The sequence below is a fragment of the Meriones unguiculatus genome, chromosome 10 (genome assembly GCF_030254825.1).
Source record: "Meriones unguiculatus strain TT.TT164.6M chromosome 10, Bangor_MerUng_6.1, whole genome shotgun sequence".
Classification (NCBI taxonomy): Eukaryota; Metazoa; Chordata; class Mammalia; order Rodentia; family Muridae; genus Meriones; species Meriones unguiculatus.
This window is the reverse complement of record NC_083358.1, coordinates 101,264,713-101,289,474: the sequence shown is the minus strand read 5'-3', so window position 1 is coordinate 101,289,474 and position 24,762 is coordinate 101,264,713. Positions and strand designations below refer to the sequence as shown.

General features: G+C 38.4%; 1 protein-coding gene and 1 non-coding gene across 3 annotated transcripts in view; one reads left to right on the top strand and one right to left on the bottom strand.

The window, feature by feature from the left end:
• The window catches only part of Magi3 (membrane associated guanylate kinase, WW and PDZ domain containing 3), a 200,777-nt gene that overhangs the window by 71,687 nt on the left and 104,328 nt on the right, over window positions 1–24,762 (bottom strand). For both annotated transcript variants that reach the window (XM_060392945.1, XM_060392944.1), the window contains exons 3-5: window positions 11,574–11,693; window positions 6,199–6,408; window positions 2,670–2,847 (exon numbers count right to left, since the gene is read on the bottom strand). In XM_060392945.1, coding sequence (XP_060248928.1) covers window positions 2,670–2,847; window positions 6,199–6,408; window positions 11,574–11,693 — 508 coding nt within the window. The remainder of the gene's footprint in view (window positions 1–2,669; window positions 2,848–6,198; window positions 6,409–11,573; window positions 11,694–24,762) is intronic.
• Window positions 9,508–9,609, top strand: LOC132646131 (U6 spliceosomal RNA). The gene has a single exon (XR_009584262.1). It is a non-coding gene; the product is annotated as a U6 spliceosomal RNA (small nuclear RNA).

Here is a 24,762-nt window from a genome sequence, read left to right as displayed (position 1 = left end):
TACTCACTGACCGCTTCATGGAGACATTTTAACTTTATAGCCTCCCTTGTTTTTTGTTGCTTTTGTTGTCATATCAGAAAGTCTTTGTTAAATCTAATGTCACAGAATTTCTCCCTGTATTTTCATTTAGTAGTTTAGTTTCAATTCTTTTTGGAAAATTAATTAATTTATTTATTTATCACTCTTTTTTATTATTTAATTTTTATTTTATGTGCATTAGTGTGAAGGTGTCAGATCCCTTGGCATTGGCATTACAGACAGTTGTGAGCTGCCAGGTGGGTGCTGGGAATTGAACCTGGGTCCTTTGGAAGAACACACAGTGCTCTTAACCACTGAGCCATCTCTCTGCCCCCATGAATTTATTTTTATTTTATATGCATGAGTGTGGACCTGTACAAGTCTACATTTACCCCATTCTTGCTTGGTGTCCAAGGAAGCCAAAGGGCATCAGATTCTCAGAAACTGGAATTGCCCGTGGTTGTGAGCTGTATGACATGGGCGCTGGGAACTGAACCTGGGTCCTCTGGAAGCACAGTAAGCACTCTTGAGTGCGGAGCCATCATTCTCTAGCCCCTAGTTTCAATTTTCATTGTTTAGGTCTTTAACATATTTAAGTATAAAGACATCCTTTTATAAATTCCCCCATACGTTAGGGTGTAGTTATAAACTGTCCTTGAAAATCTCTTCAATTGCCCGGATAAGAGTATATGTGGTTGTTCTGTTTTGTGTACACCTGTCCACTGGTGTTTACATGGATGTATGCATGAGAATGTACTGTATGTGGTAAAGACCGTGTTCTTAAAATCTGTCTTTTAAGTACTAGACTCCTGACTTGGAAGAACAAAATGCTCATCCGTAAGACTGTCTGATGGAGAAGAATGAAGTCCTGAGCCTTAACTAATGAGAAAGGGGTTGAGAGGGAGGAAAGGAGGAGGTGAGACAGTGAGACACAGGGACACAGATAGACAGACAGAGACAGAGAAAGACAAATCATTTGAGTATGGTATCCAGACCTCAGAATTTTCACTGTTACTTATTACATTTTGTAGCTTCACTACATTAATATTCTACTCCTAAACAAATTGTTTTAAAGATTAGACTTACAGGTGCATAGGAATATAAAAATTCTTCATAATGAAATTTGAATAAATTATTTGCATAACATTCTCTGGAGCAAACAAAATTCAATTTTTGGCTGATCTAATTATGTGGTATTCGGTACCTCTAAGAATATTATATTAATACTTTCCATTAAAAGTTTCCTATTTATAGGCTTCTATTGTACCAATTACTTTAAGGATCAGTGGTATTTCTTACTGTATTTCCTATTATCTCAATACAACACCTCCAACCTTTAGGACTGAAAATACTTAGCTCAGATAATGTTATGCTTCTCTCCATAATGATCATTTTATTTGTTGGTTGGCCAGAGACAGAGTTTCATGAGGTAGCTCTGGCCGACCTGAAACTTGCCATGTAGACTAGACTGTCTAGTCTAGTGCCATAAAGTCACAGAAATCCTTAGTCTCTGCCTCCCAAGTACCGGGATTAAAGGTGTGCATTACCACACCTAGCTCTTCATGTAATTCCTGAAATGCTCATTAAATTGGGCAATCTACCTACATGTTTTTTTTGGTAAGAGAATTCTCTTATTACAACTTATTCAATTTGTATCCTGGCTGTGGCCCCCTCCCTCATCTCCTCCCAAATTCACCCTCCCTCTTTTTCCCCCTATGCTCCTTCCCTTGACCACTGATAGGCGAGGTCCTCCTCGCCTTCTATTTGGCCCTAGCCTATCAGGTCTCATCATGACTGTTTGCATTGTCTTCCTCTGTGGCCTGGCAAGGCTGTACCCCCTCAGGGGGTGGTGATCAGAGAGCCTGCACTGAGTTCATGCCAGAGAAAAGCCCTGCTCTCCTTACTAGGGACCTCACTTGGAGACTGAGTCTATAGGCTACATCTGAACCCGGGGTTTAGGTCCTCTCCTTGCATTATCCTTGGTTGGGGTATCATTCTCTTGAGGGGTCCCAGGGCTCAGAATTTTTGGCTTTGTTGGTCTCCTCTTGGAGCTCCTGTCCCCTCCAGATCTTTCTATCTTCCCCTTCTTTCATAAAATTCCATGCATTCTACCCAGAGTTTGGCTATGAGTCTCAGCCTCTGCTTCGATACCTCAATTAGTTGACACTTTCAGAGGCTGTCTGTGGTAGGCTCCTGTCCTGTTCCCTGTCTTCTGCTTCTGATGTCTTATCGCATTGGTCCTTTCAAATGAGGATTGAGTATTATCCCTAGGGTCTTCCTTGTTTTTTAGCTTCTTTAGGAGTATATATTTTAGTAATTTTACCCTATATTATATGTCTCATAACCACTTATGAGTGAGTGTATATACACGTGTCGACCTCTGGCCTCAATGTACACACACCCCAGAGGCCAAATATACTATATTACTTAATATTATTAAGTTGAGGAGGAGGGAGATGTCCTTCAAGGAAATAATTGAATTAAGTATCAACTTAAATGGTAAATATTAAAAAAACAAAATAAAACAAACAAAAAAACAAGTGAAAGCTTTGAGGTATTGGCATGAGTAATCAAACTAAGGTTTAAAAAAAAATTTCAGTTTATTTTCATAGTGACAGGGAATGCTGGAAGAAAGACAGACATCTGCTTACTCAATGAAGTAGATCACTCCTGTGTCAGTGTAGGCCATTTCCCAATTTTTGGGCAGTGGTTCCAGATTCTCGTCCCTCACCATATAATTTCTAAAGTCCATGGAGCTATTTGTTTGGTTATAACTTGGAACTGTCTTCATCCAGCAGTCAGATGACTCAGAGTGGATTTCTCTGGTTTCTGTCATTGTTGGAAACAGAAGAGCATAAAGGGTAGATAAAGTTTACTTGTTTTCTCGAACAAAATGCCAAGTGCATACATCAATGTATATATAACATTGCAACTAAATACTGTAAATTTTGTTTATTGTGTTCATTTTCTTTATTAGTTTTCAAATAAATAAACAAACTCCGGTTTTCTTCATTTTCTAACTAAAATAAACTCTACTCCCCTGCTGCCAGTCTGGGAAAGCAACAAAAAATACCATTGGAATCAATTAAGAAGTAATCTCAGCAGCACAGTACTTACACAGACCTTTCATGTGCCAAACTCTATTTTAAGTGCTTACCATATACTAATTCAGAATCCTCATAGCAACTCTATTATATCACCATCATTTTACAGATTGAGAAAACCATGCCACAGAGGTTACGTTATTCAGGTCACACAGCCATTAAACAGCAAAGCCAGGATTTGAATCTAAGCAGCCCATCCTTTTGCCTGCTATCCTAGCCAGGTTTGTACATTTTTTAAGGTTTTTAAATAATGATTTTTTTAAAGTTAAATAAAACCCTGTTAATACTAAAATCCTTTTGGAGTCCTACTGTCTATAACATAGGTGTGTAAACTAAGACTTGGTTATTGTCTGGGGAGTAACGAACAGAAAACATGTTCCTAGAACCTACATGTTACACTCTATCATTTTCATTATTTTTATAAGCAATGCCTCTGTCCTAGAGAATCTGAGGAAAAGCCTCTGGTACCAGCTCTAGTCATCCCTTGAATAAATCTAGTCACACAATTTATTAATCTTGCTACTTACTGAGAGATTAACAGCAATAACTAAAATATAACAGTTATAATAACAATATCCTGTCCTAGAAGTTATGCAAATGTAGTCTCTCTTCTCGCTCTCCCAAAATATTGTACTGTACAGTAATATTTTTAGACCACTTTTGGTTGTGAGTAATAGAAACTGGAGAAAGTGGGGGCTACAGATTACAGAGGACTACTGAGCTACATTTTTTCTCATCCCGTATCTTATGATGACCTTGTTGCTTATTTCATGGATAAAACAGAAGCAAGTACAAGCACAAGAGAACTATAAAAACTCCCATCATTCAACAGACACAGCCCCTTCACCCACTACCACTTATTACTACTAAAAAGTAGTCTGTGTTCCTTCTGAAGGCTGACCCTCCAACTATAAACAGCACCTGCCTATTTCCTACCTTCAGCCACTCTTCTTCTGAGACCACCAGTCTTCCCTATCTCTTAGATCGTATCTATCCACATAAAAACATGTCACTTCTCCATTCTCCTGACGAGGCCCTTATTTTTTCCACTCTATGCCAAACCTCCTTTAGACAGTTTACATTTGCTACCTTCACTTCCACTCTTCGATTTCTCTATAGACCTCACCCTATCAAGGCTTCTGAGCTTTCATTAATAAAACTATACTTACCAAGATTACCAATGTTCTACACATGACTAAATTCAATGACTAAGTCTGAGACTATAGCTCATTTGAACTATCAATAGCATCTAACAAAATTGGTTACTTTCTTCCTTCTACATGGAGTAGCTTCCTGATTGCTATCCCTATTCACACCCGCACCCTCCTACTGCCTATTTTCAATAAAGGAGCCAAATGAGCCCATTAAAACCTGTTATATATTCCTCTTCTCAAAATGCAACTGTGACCTCACATCTCAGAATAAACCCAAATCCTGTCAAGGCCTCTAGAACTATGTAACATGTATTCATTCTCCTTTCCCTAGCATTACTGACTGACCTCATCGGTCACTATTGTATTCTTTTACTTTCCATCAAGCTGTTCAAGCCACACCATGACCAAACACCCTGGCTTCTTTGCTGCTGTCTAAATGTTCCAGGCATACGAGCATTTCAGGCATCTTAACTTGCAGTCACCTCTGTTAGGAATACGCTTTTTTTTTTCAGGTAGTTGGAGTTTACTCATTTGGTTCAAGTCTTTTCTGTCACTTTACCTAAAACTGCAGTTGACTCCCTCTACTTTCTCTCTACCTCCTCACAAGCCTTGCTTGGCGTCATCAAACACACGCTACATGTTATTTATCCAGGCATGACTTTCTCATCAGAAAGTAAGCTCCATGAGAACAGGACTTTGTTCTGTTGTGTTCACTACTTTATTCCTGGCATTTGGAAACATGGCTAGCACTTAGTAGCCCAGCAGATGTTCAATAACTATTTGTTGAACGAACAAATGAAATTTCTGGTTTACTTTCCTTGCAGAATATGTAATAGAGATGTAAAGGTATCCAATGTAGAAATCAATCTGGAAGTGAGTTATACTTGGGGAAAATAATTATATCAGACAAAAGCAATGGCAACTAAATGATCTATACTATTTTCTCAACATAATTCCAAGCTTTTAATTCTAAACCTCTTAAAAGACATTCTTTTTTCTTGACATCTAAATGCATTGGCTAACTCATTTAACATTAAATATAAGAATTCAGAAGTTAGAACAATACCCAGAACTCGCTTGCTGGAGGGGGAAAATAAACAATGATCATGTAAGGCAATAAGCACATACAAAGAAAAACTTAATAGGTGATAAAGGAAAATGAAGATATTTGGGATCATATAGCGATGGGTTGCAAATCTAGGGATGTGAGCAGGATTTACCTCCTTCTCTATTCCATGCATTGTGTCTGGTGCAGTAGATACACTAGTAGAAATATAAATTCCTGAAAAAATTACAGCCTTCATAAAACCCACATACTATTGTTCCAAAGAGAATGGATAATAATAAATAACACTAACATAAGTCCCTGTGAGCTCTGGCTTCCTAGTTCTACTCTCAGTTGAGTGAAAGAATCTCTGGGGCAACTACAAATTTATTCAGTAACAATCAGTAGATTCTTCATCCTCTCTTTCTTATTTTCATTCAGTGAGAAATATGGAAGTCAAGCCAAAAGATTAAAAAAAAATATGAACCTTATTTGTAAGTAACAAACTTTTCAGATAATTTCTTCTGGCATACCTCCAAAGTCTATGTGCTTTAGGTTCAAGGCTTACTATAAAACCAATTTTGTTTTAATACTGAGAAATAGGAACTATGCCAGTAAGATTACCAAATCACAGCATCACAAGTATTTCAGATAAGGTAGTGTCATATCATTAATGATAGCTTACTATTAATTTATCAAAGTTAAGAAAACTCTTTTTAGACAATACACAGCAATATGGGTTGTTCCACAAGTAGCTGCCATGCAGAACTAGAACCCTATCATCTGCTCAACATACAGTTCAAGAAAAACTTTACTATTTCAATTCAAGGTTAAAGCCATTCTAAAAAAAACAGAAGTTGTTAATGTGTTTACAAACCAATGCTTCCACTGCCATTAACAGCTTCTTTGTCCTCATCTTCTTCTTCTTCAGGGAGAGAGCTGTCCATCCTTTCCATCTTGCTGACAGACGTAGTTCGTTTTCTTTGGGATTCTGTGTCAAACTCATTGTCAAAGAGGACCTGATCAACCGGATCTGGCTGGAAAGGACTAGGCTCTGCTGGAGGCTTGGGAGTGCCATAGAAATTTCCTGTGGTGTACAAAATGAGGGCAGCTGAAAGCATGAATGCTGAGGAAGTTACACAAATAAAGATTAGAGAATGTCTCTGGCATTGACTAAAAGGAGGCTAAAACTCTCCGTATGGACTACTTTCTTATAAACCTTGTCATGTATTAGCTAACATATTAATACAATTTATATTAAGGCCAGGAAGTTGATGATAATATATATCAACTATTCATCACTATAGGACTTGTTTTATATGGGTTCTGAATTAGGGACAAATTTGGAAATATAAATGCATTGATTCTCTTATGCAAGAATGAAAGGCACAAAAAAAATAAAGGTTAAAATTAACTCAAATGATTTTGTTCTAATGTATAAAATGAATAATTTTACTAAAATGAGGATATATATACAAACACTAAGAATTATTTTATATAGAAATATAAGCTGCTGTGTAATTTTAAAAAGTTTTCTGTACATTTTAATTATATTACCTGATAATTTACTGATTAAGCTCTATTGGTTAAGCTCTATTCTAGTGTACACTCACAAAAGCAAGAGATAGTTCAGTGGTTTTCTGAGGATCTATGATTTTTCCAGTACCAGTACTTGGTCAAGATAAGAATAAAAACAAATGAAATAACTTCCAATTTGTCATGCAGTTCCTATGGGTCAGGCAGTCAGGCATAATGAGAAAGTGTTCATCAAGTCTAGCTGTCTTAACAGTCATTTTTCAATCATTATGTTACTGCTATGAAAAGATAAATATGGTTAAAAAGCAAAACATTTTTTGTTTTATTGTGCTTATATCACCTTTTTAATAAAATTTTTTAGTTCTAAAAGAGCTAATTAAGATACCCATTGATGTAACGGAAATTAAGAAAGTAAACTTTTTTCCCCTAGACAGGAAAAAAGAATGTTAGGCCATATAACACTAAGAAAAATCAAGAACTAACACGGTGTACTTTAAATCTGCACATTAGAGGGAGAAAACAGTGAATCCTGGGGAAGTTTGATTATAAGTGCAACTATCAATGTGCAAAAAGTCAAACTAAAAAACTTCTCAACTTCTTTGTTTCAAAATCCATATTTTAAGTGGGTTATGCCACACAGATGGGTACAAAGATTTATATTAAAACAGATTAGATTTTCTGATCTGTAAATAAGGATGGCAAAGAAAAAAACTAGTTCACTGTTTTCTAAGAAAAACACTTAATAATGCAAGCAGAGGTTTGATTGCGGGGAAAATTTTAGCACAATCTAATTTTTCCCATTTTATCTTGTTTAATAGACAGGACCTCACTGAGGAGCCCTGGAACTCACTGTGTAGACCAGGCTGTTCTTACAATCACAGAGATCCACTTGCCAGTGCCTCTCCTGGAATTAAAGATGTAAAGGACCACGCCCAGCTATTTTTCCTTTTTAAAGCTCAGTAATCACACTATCAAGGATTTTGGCTGAATCAAAATAGAAATAAGAGTGTATGCTTTCTAAGGAACAATAGTGTCAACAGAAACACGTTTTTACTGTAAATTCTTAGTTATCTAACTGTAGAAAAGTTAACATGTCTCTAAAGGAAAAATTAGGAAAAAAAATGAGGAGTTCAGTTGCTATCCACTTACTAAATAGGTTTGGGGGTTTCACAATAATTTTTTTTTTAAGTTTCCTTCTTTAAGAAAGGTCTTCCCAGGGCTGGGGAGATGGCTCAGCAGTTAAGAACAGCTGCTTCTCCTACACAAGACCAGGTTCAAGTTCTTAGCACCAACATGGTAGCTTACACCCATGCATAACTGCAGCTCTGGGAGAGCCAACACCCTCTTTTGGTCTCCACAGGTAACGGCCTACACATGGTACACATGCTTACATACAAGCAAGCAAAACAGATTTTCTTTTTAAATCTAGGAAGTTTTCTTTTAGCTGGGCATGGTGGCACACACCTGTAATCCAAGCACTCAGGGAGGCAGAGACAGGCGGATCTCTGTGAGTTTAAGGCCAGCCTGCTCTACAAAGCGAGTCCAGTAAAGCTAAGGCTACACAGAGAAACCCTGTATCAGACAACCAAAAACCAAAACCAAAACCCAAAGTTTTTTTAAATTAAAAAAAGCCTTTTCATTTATAGAACTATCAACTTTTAATAAATATTTCAAACATGAAATTATATATAATAGTATCTGGATCATATTAGAGTCACTTATATGAATACAGGTAATTTACATACCCTCTAGGTATTAGATTTATCTTTTTAAACCAATATTTAGCAGAATTTTCTCTCGCTGTCTGTTTCTGTCTGTGTGTGTCTCTCTGTCTCCTTCCTTTCCCCTAAACCCTTTCTCTCTCTTTGAGAAAGGGTCTCACTATGTAGCTCCAGATGGCCTAGAACTTGCTATGTAGACCAGGCTGGTTTCTTAACTTTCAGAGATCCATCTGTCTCTGCTTCTCTGCCTCCCTTCCCCCATGCCTCTCTGCCTCACTGCCTCTATCTCTGCGTGCGCCTCTGTCTCCCAAGTACTGGGATTAGGAATAAAGGTATGCACACCATCATGCTAGGATCTCTCTTTTTGAAAACAGGATCTTATCCAAGGCTGGTCTTGAACTCCTGACCTTGCTGCCTCTATCTCCCAAGTGCTGGAACTACAGACATGTTTCATTCTACTTGACCAGAATTACATTTGCTTTTCCCCCTATCTGAAGCAGGGCCTACTTCTAGAACCATTATGTTTTCAAGATCATCAAACAAGAACCCTTGTGCTGTGAAGAATGGAGACAGACAGCTATCCAAAACTACTTCATCAAACTGAGTGAATACACTCTCTCGGTCAAAAAGTTTGGTTTAGCACTAGAAAAATGATGAAATAAAATACAATATTCAAATGATGACATACTGCAAGAATTAAAGGCAATGAATTCATGTAATATGTAGGGGAGTAATAACAAGGAGTAATCAAAGAAAACTACAGTAATATGTAAAAGCAATAAAGAACAGAATAAGACAAGGAGCACAGATCCTGTAAATAATAAATATGCACACAAGACACAATAAGAGCATATATAAACAAAACATATAGTGAATAAATAAGAAAGGTTAAATGTAAGAGGTAAGCTATTTGAATAAAAGTGAAAAAAGCGCTCGCCTCAGCAGCACATAACTAAAATTGGAACAATACAGGAAGAGCATGGCCCCTGCGTAAGGATGACATGCAAATTCATGAAGCGTTCCATATTTTTATTGGACTTAGGTTTTTTTTTATTTTTATTCTTATTTTAATTTTTACTTTTTGTGGGGCCACGTCACAAGAGTGAGTTGGCAGATATGGAAGAACTAGGAAGTAAGTATGATTGGAGTCCATAATGGGAAAATCCCAGAGAATCAATAAAAATGTTATTTAAAAAAAAAAAAAAAAAGAAAAAAAGGAAAAACAAATTAGCTTGCCCATTCCTCTGGCATGTCTTCACTGGCAAAAATGATACTCCTACCATTTTTGTTAAAATCTCTTGTTTTGTTTCCTTCAGAGCACCTCAGTTTACACTTAATTTAATTTTTGACTGCCTTCTCTACTATGATACAGAATTTATTAAGGCAAATACCATTTTGATCTTGTTCACCACAGTATTCCTGGGTATCTTACAAGGCTTGGCACACAGTATGCACTTGACAAGTGGTTGCTAAATAAATAAAACATGATCAAATCAATTTTTAAATGAATGGATGATTCATGTGAGCTAAGGCCAGAAAAAGTAGGTCAAAGTTTATAGGCGGGAAGGAAATGACTCCAAGTTCTGAGGGAGAGAGGGACATGACCAGAAAAATCAGAGTTGAGCTTGAGGAAGGCCAGCATTGTAGCAAGGGGCAGAATGGAAGCAACAGAGGCAAAAACAAGGAGAGAGGGCAGGGAGGGGGAAATCAACCGCAACAGTATCCTGAGCTCACCTAAAGGGCCGCTAAGGAGGCGGCGAAAGTGCCATCAAGACGAAATGAGCACATGTGGTGACTGAAATGAAATGTCTTCTGGACAAAAATGTGCACATACGCACATACGTAAATGTGAATGAGTGCGCTCGAGGGCATTTGTTTAATGTCATCTCAAGCCATCAAAGACAGCATAAAGCGTGAAGGCACTATCATTACTACACAGAACTTGTGAAAGATGTAATTGTAAAAGCAGAACAGACATGATGAAAAAGTATAAGATGCTATGGGAGTGGATAAGCTTGCCAAGGAAAAGTGTGTTAGATTTATATATATAAAAAAAAAATAAGCACATAACATGAAAGCATTTAAAAGTTGAAACTGACTCAAGTTTGTACTTCAGGAGAACAAACTGTTAGAAGAAAAGAAGAAACAGATATGAAAATCAATTATTGGCTGTATCCCTCAATCTATACATTATTTTTTTGTAAGATTTTATGGTATAAACAGGTTTTCAAAGTACATGGACTTTAGATTCCATCCATGAAGAGAAAGCTATCAACAAGCACTGGGTCCAGATGATGACTGTAAATTGCTATGAAATACGTAAACTTGACAGGTGGATTAGGTTTTAGTTTATTGCTCACAGTGAACTTTTTAATGTAATATATAATGCTTTGGGTTATTATCTAACACCATCTAATTGGTTAATTAAGAATCTTCTTATCAGGGCTGGAGAGATGGCTCAGCAGTTAAGAGCACTGGCTGCTCTTCAGAGGACCTGGAAGAACAGCCACATGGCACCCACATGGCAGCTCACAGCTGTCTCTAACTCCAGTTCCAGGGCATCTTACACCCTCACACAGATATACATTCAGGCAGAACCAATGTACATAAAATTAAAAATGTAATAAATTATTTTAAAATAAAAGAATCTTCTAACCAAAAGGAAAGTTTTCTAATAATTTCTTGAGATTTACTTGTGTTTTATGCATGCAGTTCTTTTGCCTCATGCACATCTGAGCACCATGTGTGTGCAGGGTCCAAGGAGGCCTGAAGAGGGCATTGGATCCCGGAAAACTGGAGTTTCAGACAGTTGCTAGCTGTCATGTAGATACTGGAAATCAAAAGCGAATCTTCTAGAGAAGCAGCTCGTGCTCTAAACTGTTAATCCATTTCTCTAGTCTTCCAAAATAACTTTTTAAAAATCATATTTACTGATGAAATCCCTTCTGAAATGGTTCTAGTCATCTGGAAGTAGTTTTAATATTTGGGGACATACCATCATACGTTCCACTTTCTAACAATGCTCCGCTTTCTTCCAGTGCTTTGAACTGTTCAACAGAAATGAAATTATAGTCCACCCCTGGAACTTCCCCATCCCTGGGAGCCCTTGTAGTGCCTAAGGAAAAAAGAAAAAAAAATAATAATGTACTTTTTAAAATACAAATTTGTACTCAGAGTTCTATCAATCTAAGAAGACTACATGGAAGACACAACTTATTTAATACACTGTATCTGATAAAGATAGTAAAATTTTAGACAACTTAATATTAAAGAGCACAATAACTATAGGAGGAAATATATTTTAATAAAATTCAAACCCTGAAAGTAAGTTTAGTGCTGATAAAGACTTAATTTCCTGGCACAGTTTTTTTTTTAAAGATTTTCTTTAAACTTTTAATTGTGTGTGTGTGTGTGTGTGTGTGTGTGTGTGTGTGTACAGGTTCCCACAAAGGCCAAAGGAGGAAGTTGGATCCCTTGGGGCTGGAGTTACAGGTGGTCATGAGCTGCCTACTGTGGGTGCTAGAATCAAGCTTGGATATTCTGCAAGAGCTGTAAATGTTAAGCCATCTCTCCAGCACCACAGTAATTATTTTAAAGTCCCAATATTGTTACTTAACTGCAAGAAAGAAAGATAAGTTCACCAGAAACAGACTCCATCACCCCTTCCAACCTTATCAGGACATAAATGACAAATATTGCATATATTTATGGCACATATATTTTGAAGAAGGGAGAGACAGGGTGCCGACATATATCCTTGGCTGGCTATGTAGACCAGGCTAGCCTCAGACTTACCTCTTTTTGTAATCCCTAAAATGTGAAAAAGATCCATAAAAATGATGCTGGTGGTGATAAAAATAATAGGCTGAGAAAATTAACGGCTACATCAACATTCTGTACAGTAATTGCACTGAATATAGCATATTTGCTTTAAATCCTAGAGGATACAAAAGTAATAAAATATAGCTTCTTTCAGTATAGTCATTTATTTTCATTTTCAAATTTTTGTTTTTCCTATGTTGAACTACATTTCTAAGAATCCTTTAATAAACAGCCTTTTGCTTTCTATTGAGTACAAAGCTGAAGAGTTAAAATTATAACTTAGAACTACTACGAAAGTGACTCCACCAACTGAACCTCTTTGCCTTAAGAGGTGGAGCCTTTCCCTTCGGCCTCAACTCTTTTTAAACTTCCTTTTATTAATTTAAGGGTGAACATGCCGTGGAAGTCCAGGCATGTTCATTTCCATCTCCCATCCTCCCAGAATGTTCTCATTACTACACAAAGAGCGTCAGGCTAGACCCTTGAAGAATTAGAACTTCACCAACAAACAGCATAAAGGTAGACATCCCATTTTCTCCAGCCTCAGCTAAGCCGTCTCTGACGTTGCCACAGGAGTGATCCCAGCTAACCCCAGGCAACTCATGAAGTCATGGCAAATAACACATGAGGGTTGCTTTATTTTATTTTAAAGATAGATAGATTGATTGATTAATTAATTAATTACTTGATTGATTGATTTGATGTATCTGTGCTCTATCTGCATGTACACCTGCATGTCAGAGAGGGCATCAGATCCCATTATAGATGGTTGTGAGCCACCATGTGGCTACCAGGAATTGAACTCAGGACCTCTCCAAGAGCAGACAGTGCTCTTAACCACTGAGCCATCTCTCCAGCCCCATGAGAGCTATTTTAAGGCATAGAATTTTAAGGCAACTTATTATGTAGCAAAGGCTAACAGAATATGCAAATGAACTCTACTACAAAATATGACTATATAAAATTTACTTCATAAGCAAGTCATATTGTAAATAATATTACAAAAATAGCACCAACCTAAGGGGCAGGAAGAACTCTCTTTTAGTCTGGAATTATTATTAGTGGTATGATTTAAAACAGGCATTTAATGTCTGTAGGATTCATTATCTTTCTGCAAAGTGGTGCTGGACAAGATGGTGTTCATGATCCCGTCTACTAACAGGCATGGATGTTATATGATTCCAAAACATATATTGCTAAGACTTAGGAAGTGGCTTTAGTGCTACTCTCATCACAAATTGCTATAAACTCTGACTTCCATACATATGTTCAAATCTATTTTTTTTCTCCTGCTCTTTTGCCTTTAATATCTTTAAAAATATAGCCACAGGATTATCAACATGGATTGCTGCAGCCATGAATCATCTGAAGGAATGGGCGGGCATGGGAGTGTTAGCAGGCCTTCTGGTGTTGGTTTGCCTGTGGTATATATGCAAGATTAGAGTCTCACAACAGTGTGATGCAGCCATGATCATTCAGGCCTTTACAGCCATTGAAGCAGGACATTCTCCCCAAGCATGGTTGGATACCATAAAAAGCTAAAATGATACGCTCAGGATGCGAGGCTAAGCACTGCACTCAGGGTCAGCCGCTTTGGACCCAGAGAAGAGCATGTCTGATTGCATGCGGGTTGATGCCCCAGGTCCCGCCTCTGAGAAAAAGGTATCGGACGGGTCTGAGGCTCTTTGGGTGGATGACACCTAAATGAACCTCTGTACAAAGTCCCAATTTATTTCTAATATCAGAGATCAGACCTCTACTCTTGCCTGATGCGTCTAAAACAAAAAGGGGGAACTGTAGAGAGCTGCGGAATGCTATGACTTAAAGATGGAGCTGGTTTCCGCCTTCCACCTTCCCGATGGTGAGTGCTCTCTGTCATGAACAATTCCACATTTGGCTAAGGCTGAGGATCTGGCTTGCTTCCATGTATGTGGACCTATCTGCATTGCCCCCGTGGCACGCCTGGGTTGGCTACCCAGAGGCTATTTAAGCTGTGGGCTGGCTTTCCCCGGGGTCCGAGGATTGTTCAATGTTCCTGAATAAACTTCATTGAAAAAAAAAAATAAAAATAAAAAAAAATAAAAATTAATAAAAAAAGTCTTTAGTTTCTTGATACTCTCTCTATATATTTTATGTGTACAAGTTACATAGTTCCGTTCTCCTTTTAACAAAGATGTCTGTTTACTCAGTTTCTCCCTACCCCCCCATTCTCTGTTCAGCACATTACAATCCTATCTTTTCCCCAAATACGCAATAAGACACTTTTTATGTTCAAACGTAATCTCTATTTTGTTTAACTTAACCTTCCTAATACTATGACCATTTAATACAGTTTCTCATGTTGTGGTGAACCCCAATCATAAAATTATTTCATTGCTACTTCATAACTGTAATTTTTCTACTGTCTTGAGTCGTAATGTAATAGCTGATATGCAGGGTATCTGACATGCCATGCTAATGGGGGTCCTGAACCACAGGTTCAGCTATTGTCTTAGAGTGTAACCCCATAAGCTGACAGTGCTCCAGTGACAGGCCACACATGCAAGAATATTTGGGCAGCACAGATTAGTCTTGATGGGAGGGAAGAAAACATAAAATTGGGTGAGAAATTTATCTTTGGGAAGATAAATCTGGCTAAGAGGTGGGGAAAAGGGTTAGGATAATCAAAACATGTTGTACAAAACTTTCAAAGAGAAAAAAGGTAATTTAGGCTAAGTGAGATGGCTAAGTGGGTGAAAGCTTGATGCCTTGAGTTTCATCCTCAAATCCCAAGGTGGCAAGAGAGAATTACTATCAAAAGTTGTTCTCTGATCTCCATGTGCACACTTAGAACACACACAACCCCTTTCTAATAATAATAATAATAATAATAATAATAAAGAATAAAACCCAAACTACACAAAAATCCAGGGAATTTAGTCATGAAGGGACTAATGTAATTCCTGTAAAGCTGAGTCAATTGTCCAGTGCAAGGAATGGTGTTTAAACCCTGCCTGTAATCCAGAGACAGGGAGGTAGACACGAAAGAACTGAGAGCCGGGGGCCAAGCTGGCTACATAGTGAGACTCTATTTCAGATAAATAAGGAGCAGATTAGTTACTGTCAAAGTGGGTTAACATAAAAAAAGGAAGTCTTATTAACTTCTCTCATTTTTTGGTACATCTGTGTCTTTTGCTCAAACCTGACACAAGCTAGAATCATCAGAGAGGAAGAAGGCTCAGTTGAGAAAGTTTCTCTATGAGATCCAGCTGTAAAGCATATTCTCAATTAGTAGTCAATGGGGGAGGGCTCAGCCCATTGTTGGTGGTGCCATCCCTGTGCTGGTGGTGCTGGGTTCTATAAGGAAGCAAGCTGAGGAGGACAGAGACAGCAAGTCAGTTAGCAACACCCCTTCATGGCCTCTGCATCAGCTCCTGCCTCCAGGTTCCTGCCCTGTTTGAGTTCCTGTCTGACTTCCTTTGATGGAACAGCAATATGGAAGTGAAATCTGATTAAACCCTTTCCTCCCCAACTGCTTTTTGGTTATAGTATTTCATTGCTGCAATAAAAACCCTAATTGAAACATCCACTTTTCTTTCTGCTACGAAGCTCTTACCAGAAGCCAAGCATATGCCAGCACCATGCTCTGGAACTTCCAGATGCATGAGTCAAAAAATCTAGAAAGCCAAAAGAAACCAAAACCCTTTTTCTTTGTAAACTTCCCATTCTCGGCAATCTCCTATAGCAACACAAAATGAACTAAGTCGCTAGCTATATAGACTTCCTATTATAAAGTAGCTCCTCATGTCTTTTTCACATCTCTACTGAAATTGTTTGTCTTTTAAAAATTTTAATTTGTAGACAGGTACAGTGATACACACCCATAATCTCAGTACCCAGGGAGGCAGAGGCAGGTGGATTTCTGTGAGTACAAGGCCAGCCTGGTCTACAAAGTGAGTCCAGGACAGCCAAAGGTACATAGAGAAATCCTGTTCCACCCCCCCAAATTAACTTGTAAGTCTTTATGTTTTTGATACTATAATAAATCATCAAATCTGATCATCCAGGTGTCTGTACAATGCACCATCATTTAATCTCTAAAAATTATTTAAAAATTTAAAAATCTATTTTAAGATTTTGCCCCATTGTAAATATTTTAGAAAATGAAATAACTTTTAGTACTAATAAAGTTTTGTAGTCTCTTTTCTAGATAGGTATTACAGATGGAACATTTCTATGAAGTATGATTTCCTGAAAGCACTTTCTTCTGCATATATGCCCAATATACATTACAGAGAAAACAGAGCCAGAGATAACCTTTCAAAAACTATTAGGATCCTACAAGCAAAACACAAAATAGTTCTAATTAAAATATTACTGCAGTTGAAAAGGAATACTAAATTACTAACAAAAAGTACCAGAATAAGCAAGATATTTCTTTTCAAAACGATGGGGCAAATTGTGTGATATGTAATTTTAAGACTAACCATTATGATCAGAGAACAGAGTCCCATTGAAGTGAATGGGCACCATGGCTTCTACTTTCCTTCAGGTACAGCATTCAGCTATGTTCATTTATTCTGATTTCTTGCTGCCTTTTGACAATAAGACATCAAGCTTATGCACAAGAACTAACACAACCATAAAGTCTCACCAACATGACTGCCTGAAGGTGAGCTGACAACGATAGACACATTAACATATACAGGGGGAAGCTGAGGAGCATCATCCCTACACAAAGGACTACAGGCAACTAAGGAGTGCTGAGAGCATGAGAAAAGGTCTTCCCAGGAAATGAAGAACAACACATCGATTGGCTGCCCAAGACCCAGTGGTCTTCTCTGAACACACACACATAGGCATAATATTATATGGAGTGAGAAGAATGTATTTATTTATTTACACATGTTCGTAAAAATAACTGACAATTATTGGCTGGACTTTCCCTCCATCTCTGTTCCCTCGTTAACCCTGCACTTCTGGTAGGCAGGGTACGTTTTGGATCACAGGTTTTGTCAGGGGTTTGTTGCTCCCCTCCTTCCACTAGTCCTGCCTGGCTAGGAGGTGGTCGCTTCAGTCTTCATGCCTGGAGGGGACAGGAACCTCACAAGAAGAACACCAGAGACAACTAAGCCTGTCCTGTGGGGGCTTTCAGAGACTGAGACACCCACCAAGGAGCAGGCATGGTCTAGACCTGGGCCTCAGGCACACATGCAGCCAGCGGGCTTCTTCCTCCGGCACACACGCAGCCAGTGGGCTTCTTGGTCTTCATACGGGTTGCCCGGTGAAGGTGGGGGTGTTTCAAACATGGACTCTATTGCCTGCTTTTGGATCACTTCCCCCTGGCAGGGCTGCCTTGCCCAGCCTCAGGGGATGAAGATATGCTCAGTCCTGATGTGACTTGATGTGCTCAGGAAGGATGATAAGAGGAGTTCTTTTCTGGGGAAAAGGGAGAGAAGAAGGAGGAAGAAAAAGAGAAGGGGGGACTGGGTGGAGAGGAGGGGCACCCTTGGAATGTAAAATAATTATAAAAAGAAAATAAAAAAAGAAAAAGAAAAAAAGAACTAATACAATCTGTTGCTATCATTCACAAACTTACCAATTGTATCAGAGCCAATTTGCATTAGAAAAACAAATAGCAAAAAAAAAAATTACCTCCTTTTACTCTGATTTCTTTTTCTAAAAAGATTGACTTGTTAATTTTTAATGTTTGTGTGGGGGGTACTCACATCTATGACGCACGTGTATGGGTGGATGTGTGTAGACGTGTGAAAGTGCAAGGCCTGCGTTCTACAGGTGCAAAGGACAAATGAGAGCATACTGTGCCCTTTTCATCACCCCGGGCCTGTTGACAGACAGGGTCTCTAGCTGAATTTGGGCTTAAGCTTCCACAGCTAGGCTGGAAGCAAGCAAGGTCTGGTGATCCTTCTCCTCCTCACCTCCCTCATCTGTGCTACAATTAGATAATCCCAGAATGCGTGGTTTACTACATGGTGCTGGGATCCAGCTCCAGTCCTCATGGTTGTGCAGCACATACTGAGTGGATAAGCCACCCACTGCCTTAGAAAGCACCGCAACAAAGTCAGACCGATGTCCAGTTCCTTAGTAAAGGTAGCAGCTGTGGAGAGTGGAGGGGGAAGCACAGGAACAAGCGGTCTTAGTTCTCATTTAGTCCACCGACACCCACTAGGATTTATTAAAGTCAATGGTGCACCTTCTCAGCAGTCACAACAATTCTGTACAGCTGAGTATTTGCCACGGCTTTCTGTTACATTCTATTATTATGATGCTATAATTATTCCATTTTCATGATTATCTGATATGCAGCATTCCAAACTTATTTTCTAGTAACAGCTTTCCCCTATAACTTCTAGAATCAGATACACAAAAAGAAGGCAGAGCGCAAAATCCAAGAACCAGAAATTTCTATTGGCCTGGCAACATGGCTCGTCTAGGCAGAGTGCCTTCAGCCTGAGTTTGATTCCATGACCCATGTGGTAGGGAGAACTGACTCCCTCATGCTGTCCTTTGGCCTGCACTCTCTCCCTCAAAAGTAAGGAAATAAACACAATAGAAATGTTTAAAGGCAATTTCTATCAGTTTGTTCATATATTTTTAGTCTTATAAAGAAATCGTATACTTTCTTAGGTTAACTTCTAGGTGTTTCATTCTTTTGAGACAAGATTTCACTGTTCAGCTCTGGCTGTTGTCAGACTTGAAGTGGTCCTCATGCTTTGTCCTGGAGAGGATGTGGAGAAAGGGGAACCCTCCTCCATTGCTGGCGAAAATGTAAACTTGGACAACCACTTTGGAAGTCCATCTGGCGCTTTCTCAGACAATTAGGAATTGTGGTTTCACAATGGCAGCAACTTAGCTACTGACAGAACAGTTTTGCTTTTAATAGAATCTCCCGTGCAAGGAGTAGTATGACTAGTTGACTACTATAATTGTTTGCACCTGGCCTGTTTAGTCTGGTATGTGGCTTAAAATTCACCCATGTTCAATTTTTTCTTTTGACATATCATTTATGAAAAAAAGATAATTTCAATTCTCTTCCAAGCAGAATGACTTCTACTTCTTCTTGTTGTTTGATTGCTCTGACTAGAATTCTAAGTACTAAGTTGAACAGTAGAGTAGCAAGTAAACATCCCTCACAGGTTGCCTCACAGAGAAAGCCTACTGTTGAGTAGGATGCTAATCATAGGCTTTTCAGACAGTCTTCATTACACTGAGGTAGTTTCCTTTTCTTATATTACTACTCTGATGAGTATGGTAATTTTTAATCATAATAGAACATTAAATTCTATAAAGTACTTTCGCTGTGTTAACTGAGATTTTTTATGTACATTTACTGATTTATAAGTTAAACTATATTTAGATTGCAGGCACAAATCCCACTTATTCATTACATGTTGCCGTTTTAACTGAATTAGGTTCACTAATATTTTGAGATTTAGGGGTCAATATTTATAATGGATTTAGGCTTTTTTTATTTAAAAGTACTGTTTCAATTTCCCCAATAGCTACAGGTCTTCATGTATGGTTTTTTGTTGTTGTTGCTGTTTTTGTTTTTATGGTTGGGTCCCGGCAGGGTTTGTTTCTAGCCACTTTCCTATCTCTTCTAGTCACTAACTCCCTACTGTATAAGTCCTAACTCTCACATCAGTTTTCATGTCTCCACTTTCTCTTAGACACTAAGTTTTGCTTTGTTAACTGTTAATCTTTTCACAACATTGGCTTTACTCATTTCTTCTATTGTTTTTCTATTTTGTATTTCATTATCTCTGTTTTCATCATTATTATCCCTTCCTTTTGCTGACTTTGGGTTTAGCTTCTCCCCATTTTCTCCCGTCAAGTACAAAGTTTAGAGTTTTCAGGTGATTGCTTTCCCTCTTAGCTTTCACCACATTCCGTAAGCTTTGGTATGTTATATCTTCATTTTTATTAGTGCCAGATATGTTCTCAATTCTGATGCAATTTCTATTTTCAGCCACTTGTTATTTAAAGATGCACTGTTTTAATGTCCACATATCTGTAGATTTTCCTGATTTTCTGTGAGTAGTTTCATTTTACTATGGTCAGAAGACATACCTCATATGTTTTAAGTTTTTTAATTTGTTAAAGAGATTGTATGTGTGGGTCTGAGACTGTTTAAGGATGTGTATGCTGCTACTGTTGTGTAGAGAGCTCTGTATGTTATTGTTAGGTCCATTTGGTCTATTGTGTTATTAAAGTTCTCTGTTTTAGGCTGGGTGGTGATACATGCCTCTAATCCCAGCACGTGGGAGGGAAAGGCAGGCAGGTCTCTGTGAGTTCAAGATCAGCCTGGTCTACATTACAGAGTTCCAGGACAGCTAGGACTAAACAGAAAGACACTTTCTCCAAACAAACAAACAAAACAAAACAAACAAAAACCTCTTTTATTTTTTTGGTGCTAAATTTCCTTTTGTTTATGAGTAGAACACCTCTATAAAGAGATACCAATATCTGATGATCTATTTACCAGTGATGGGCACTGGAGCTAAAGAAACCAAGAATTTATAAGTCTTTAAATAGATACATTTAAATTTATAATGGGTTAATGCCGAAGAGCAAAAGTACTGAATCATAAAGTAAATGTATATTTAATTTTCTATTTTATTTTTCTAAGAAGATGAATTATTCTGCACTCCCACAAGTATATAAGAACCATAGCTGATTTATATTAGTGTTTGCATATAGTAATTCTCTTTTCAAGTTTACTTGTGAAATCAGTAAATTTCCTAAATCCTAAAAAATAAAATCAATTAATAAGAAAAATGAGATAAATTACATTGTAATTCTGTGAGAATTAATCTTAACAATTTGATTTAAAGCTATTGGTTTAAAGAAACTGATTGCTACCAACTGCAGCTTTATTTTTTCTTTAGCTACTTTGTGGGTTCTTCTCCTACCAATATCTTCTCTGGCTCAGCTCAGCCTCTCCTGGCTCAGCTGTCACCAACTGTCTTCTTACTCTCCTAGCCCAATTAACTCTCAAAAGTCTCTTACTTTCACTCTGCTCAATCTTTTCTTCTCTCTAGCCCTACTCTCTCTTCTTATTTCCTGCACAAACTGTCTTCTCTGACCCTACTCTTCTGTCTCCTGGACCCTACTCCTGCCTACTCTCCAATCCTACTCCCTCCCTCAGCCTCTGCTGGCTTTTTATATACTCTCCTGTTTCCAGAAGTCCAAGAGGTGACTAACCCTGGAGGGCATAGGGTCCTTTAAAGGGCCAGCACACAGAATAAATCCCACTACAATCAACTGAAGTTAAGCATGGACAATCTGAAAGCCAGTGTCAACTGTTGAGACTGGGATGTCCTGGCAACACAGGGCAGAAGCGTTAAAATCTGCTCAGTCAGTCTCAGCAGCAGCTACTCCTACAAGTGTGTTTGCGAGGCCCTGTCTGATAATGGTAGGGCTTTCTTACAAAAGCAACATGAGTATAATCATATGTATAACTATACTTCATATAAATCCCATGGGTGCCATTTCAAGAAATAACAGGTTTTGGAATCTAAGTCGTTAAATTGGCAGTTTCAACACAGGACTCCATGTAATGCTATTAACCTTGCTGAGAGATCTGAAGGTTGCTTATTTGAATATCACTCAGTAATAGCCCCCGGCATTTTCCACTACGAGTATTTGCTGTACAATTCAACTCTTCATAGATACTGTAGCAGAAGAAATGAAAAGAGAAGTAGTTAATATTGGTGAGCACTACTATATGATATCAAAACTGAAATTTTAAAGTAAAAGCACTGGATATTTCAAGATAAAACCAAACAAGATAGAACCCATCCAATGTGAAAACATTTTTGAACATTCTTTTAATGAGCTGAGAATATTACTATAAAATCAAATTAAAATTTTCTATATCTGGAATATTTGCCAGGATCAAAGGTCATCAAATAATATAATGGATGCTTAATATGTCTTATACTTTCATTTTGGGAGTAAAAAATTCATACTTTATGTCATTATATTTGCAAATTTTACAGATTTTTTAAAAATAAGGTCTTTCTCTAAAGCCCAAGCTGATCTTAAACTTGTTGGCACCCTCTTGCTTTAGCTTCCCAACTACTGGAATTACAGGCATGAGGTACCAAACATGGCTTTAAATTATTTACTTGGCACTTATATTGTACCAATGGTCCATTTAAAAACAGATTTTCTATATTAAGTATCTGTATTGGATGGCGATCATTCAAATGTTATTAAAATCTCAAAATAATAAAATATTAGATCAAAGCATACTACTTTTTCTCTGTAGCACAGGATTTCCTATGCAACACTCCACCCCCATCACGATGTTTATAGCTATTATTACTGTTATATCGATCAAGTGCAGCAGCCACTTAGGCTCCCAAGGTACTGGCTTTATTTGACATTCTGTCATAGTCAAACCACAAGTGATCCCACGATTCAACTGCAATGCCTCAGTTTGTCATGAGCGACATGTCTCTTACTTCCCTCCTGCAAAGAACTCATCACTGGTTCTAGACCAGGAATGCAACTAAACTCCTCTGAAGATCCCTTCGTTCTCCACATCCTCTCCAGCATGTGTTGACACTTGAGTTTTTGATCTTAGCCATTCTGATAGGTGTAAGGTAAAATCTCAGGGTCGTTTTGATTTGCATCTCCCTGATGACTAAGGACACTGAGCATGTAAGTGTTTCTCTGCCATTTGATATTCTTCTATTGAGAATTCTCTGTTTAGCTCTGTACCCCATTTTTTAACTGGATTACTTGATTTGTTGCTGTTTAACTTCTTGAGTTCTTTATATATTCCGGATATTAGCCCTCTGTCAGATATAGGGCTAGTGAAGATCCATTCCCATTCTGTAGGCTGTTGTTTTGTTCTGATGGCATTGTCCTTTGCTTTACAGAAACTAAGCAAGAAGGAGGACCATGGTAAGATGATCAATCCTCATTTAGGAAGGCATATGGGATTGGACATCAGAAAAGGGAGAAAACAGGGAACAAGACAGGAGCCTACCACAGAGGGCCTCTAAAAGACTCTACCCAGAAGGTATCGAAGCAGGTGCTGACACTCATAGCCAAACTTTGGGCAGAGAATCTTATGAAAGGAGGGGTGCTGGGGTGGGGGATGAAAGACCTGGAGGGGACAGGAGCTCCACAAGGAAAACAACAGAACCAAAAAATTGGGGCACAGGGGTCTTTTGTGAGACTGATACTCCAACCAAGGACCATGCATGGAGATAACCTAGAACCCCTGCACAGATATAGCCTATGGCAGCTCAGTCTCCAAGTGGAATCCCTAGTAAGGAGAACAGGGGCTGTCTCTGACATGAACTCGGGCTGACTCTTTGATCACCTCCCTGTGAGGGGTGTGGGGGCAGCCTTACCAAGTCACAGAGGAAGACAATACAGCCAGTCCTGATAAGATGATAGGCTAGGGTCAGATGGAAGGTGAGGAGGACCTCCCCTATCAGTGGACTTGGGGAGGATCGTGGGAGGAGAAAAGGGAGAGAGTATAGGATTGGGAGGGGATGAGATAGGAGGCTATAGCTGGGATACAAAGTGAGTAAATTATATAAATAATATAATATCAGAATCCAGAAAGGAAAAAAAAATCACATGGTGATTTGAACAGGGCAGGTTTAAAGCACTATGCACAGTATTTACAGACAATTAATTGAAATTTAACAAAAATTCTAAAAGTGGAGCTAAAAGATAACTCTGAAAAAATACCACCTAAACCTGAGGAAGAATACCCAAGTGCCAACAGCCTGCCATGGAGAAACACTTCCCCAGATCTTTATTTTAGATGTCATTCAAGCAGGTGTGGTAACAGCCCACTGAGTAAACAATCTTGCCAGGTTGCCTGGCGACAGTGCTGGTTCAGTGGGTCAAGGCTGGCAGGCAGAGAGAAGAGTCTGGGATACTACTGTGACTCACCAGCAACCCACCCATGGGAGTGCTGGTGGGTAGAGTGTTTGTAAGTTAACAGAAAATCAACAAGAATGCTGGCTGGACTTGCCAGAAACGTCTTGTATCAACTGAGGAAGGTGGCTGGGCCACAGAAACCCCCACAATGCGGTAACAGTCCGTAGAACTCAAAGCGCTACCAGCCCCCGCAGGCGCTGCTGCTTATGTGGAGGCTCTTCTGCGCCTCACAGCGAGCGCTAGGAACTCTACCTTCTGAAGAATTTGTTCATCTCATACAAGTCGCAGTTTATTTCAGCATAAAATTGCTCAGGATAGTTTTAATATCCACATAATACACAGAGGAATCTTACTGATGTCATCACTTCATCCTTAAGCTAATTTCTTTCTCTTTTTCCTGGGTAGTTTGCTTATAAGGTTATCAATCACATTGATGTAAAAAAAAAAATCAA